Here is a 1,438-nt window from a genome sequence, read left to right as displayed (position 1 = left end):
TATAGAAGTTTTTGAGCAACTGAGCAGAGAGTCCAACCATTTTCAGTTTCCTGAGCAAGAATATTCTGAATTTCAACTTGTTTTGTCCCTCATTTCAGACAGTGAATTTCATATAGAATCATCACACATACAGTGAAATAGCCCTTTTTTGTAATTTTGATGAATTTGGCTTACAAAGAATAAACACTCAGGATTCCCTGTCTCAGAAAATGTAATTGTTATGAAAAAGTTAAATAATGCAACTTCATGGTGTCTCACACCAATCAGCTAACTAACTCTAAACACCTGCAAAGGTTTCCTGAGTCACTACACAGTTTGTCAGTCTGTGTCAGTAAGCTACACAGCCATGGAAAAGACACTGATTGAACTGTGTGAAGTTTCCACAGTCACTGATGATTGAGGTTCTATGTCATCTGCTGGTTCTGGTCCACTGGACTTTCTGAAGTCCACAGTCGATGTCCATCTACCCGCTTCCTTTTGCCCACAAACTGTAATGGTGTCAGCCCACATTGCCACTCTCTTCACCACTACAAGGTACCAGAAGGCCTGACCAGAACCCTATAGAAAATCTATGGCATGTTGTCAAGAAGATGACCATACACCAGAACCTAAAATGCAGATGACCTGAAGACAGCTATTAAAACAATGGCTTGGACATCATATTGATTTAAACTCTAGTAAGGTTCATAGGTTCTCTTAAATAAAGAAGTTGGAAATTACTTTTCACAATGACTCTATAAACCAAGCACTTTTAAAGTCTTTCTGTGGATTGCTGGGTCAAAAACAGACCATTCATTTTATAACTGGAAGAGTTCAGGAAAATGTGATATTTTTCCTGTTTAGCTGAAATGTTCTGGAACTGGTAAAGAAGACACCTGTGCTTAAGCTGTTCTCTTTCAACCTTCCTCAGGATATAAAGCTTTCTATCGAAACTTGTCGATTATACAGTCTGTATCATTCTCTCCACCACTACAAGTATCACACCTTCCTGCACTGCAAGAAAGAGGTAAGGAAGACTTCATGCATGCATCTATATTCAGTTTGGTGATTATTATCCTGTGGCTATTTTGTGTCTTCTACTTGAATGTTGTAGAATCTAAAACTGGCTGTTTGCTTTGTTCGGATTCACTCCCCTGCTTCTGAACATTTGTCAAATTCATGACTTTTTTTGCACTTAATAAATATCAGCAGTATTTTCACCAATATGCTTGGTTGGTTGTTGAATTTCACTTTGCTGAGCAAAAAGTATGAGCCACTACAAATTGGACCTTAAACCTAAAATTTAACTTTTTGTGACAGATGAGGGACTTGTGCTTCAAAGCCTTGTTCCTTTACCAAAACGATGAGTGAGATTTTTGAGTAGACTTAGTCAACCAAGAAAGTCCTGCCTGTCGTTGCTAATGATCTGATCCAAATAGTAACTCATCGCTCTCTTCAG

At 38.2% G+C, this 1,438-nt stretch overlaps 1 protein-coding gene across 1 annotated transcript in view; it reads left to right on the top strand.

Moving 5' to 3' along the window:
- Nucleotides 1–1,438, top strand: part of LOC106942480 (proline-rich protein 12-like) — an 18,225-nt gene that overhangs the window by 9,556 nt on the left and 7,231 nt on the right. Inside the window, exon 7 of the mRNA XM_015025761.1 lies at nt 911–1,006. Coding sequence (XP_014881247.1) covers nt 911–1,006 — 96 coding nt within the window. The remainder of the gene's footprint in view (nt 1–910; nt 1,007–1,438) is intronic.

Source organism: Poecilia latipinna, unplaced genomic scaffold (genome assembly GCF_001443285.1).
Source record: "Poecilia latipinna isolate Pla-1442-1.1 unplaced genomic scaffold, P_latipinna-1.0 Scaffold4310, whole genome shotgun sequence".
Classification (NCBI taxonomy): Eukaryota; Metazoa; Chordata; class Actinopteri; order Cyprinodontiformes; family Poeciliidae; genus Poecilia; species Poecilia latipinna.
The sequence above is the reverse complement of the archived record's forward strand: the minus strand, read 5'-3'. Positions and strand labels throughout refer to the sequence as shown.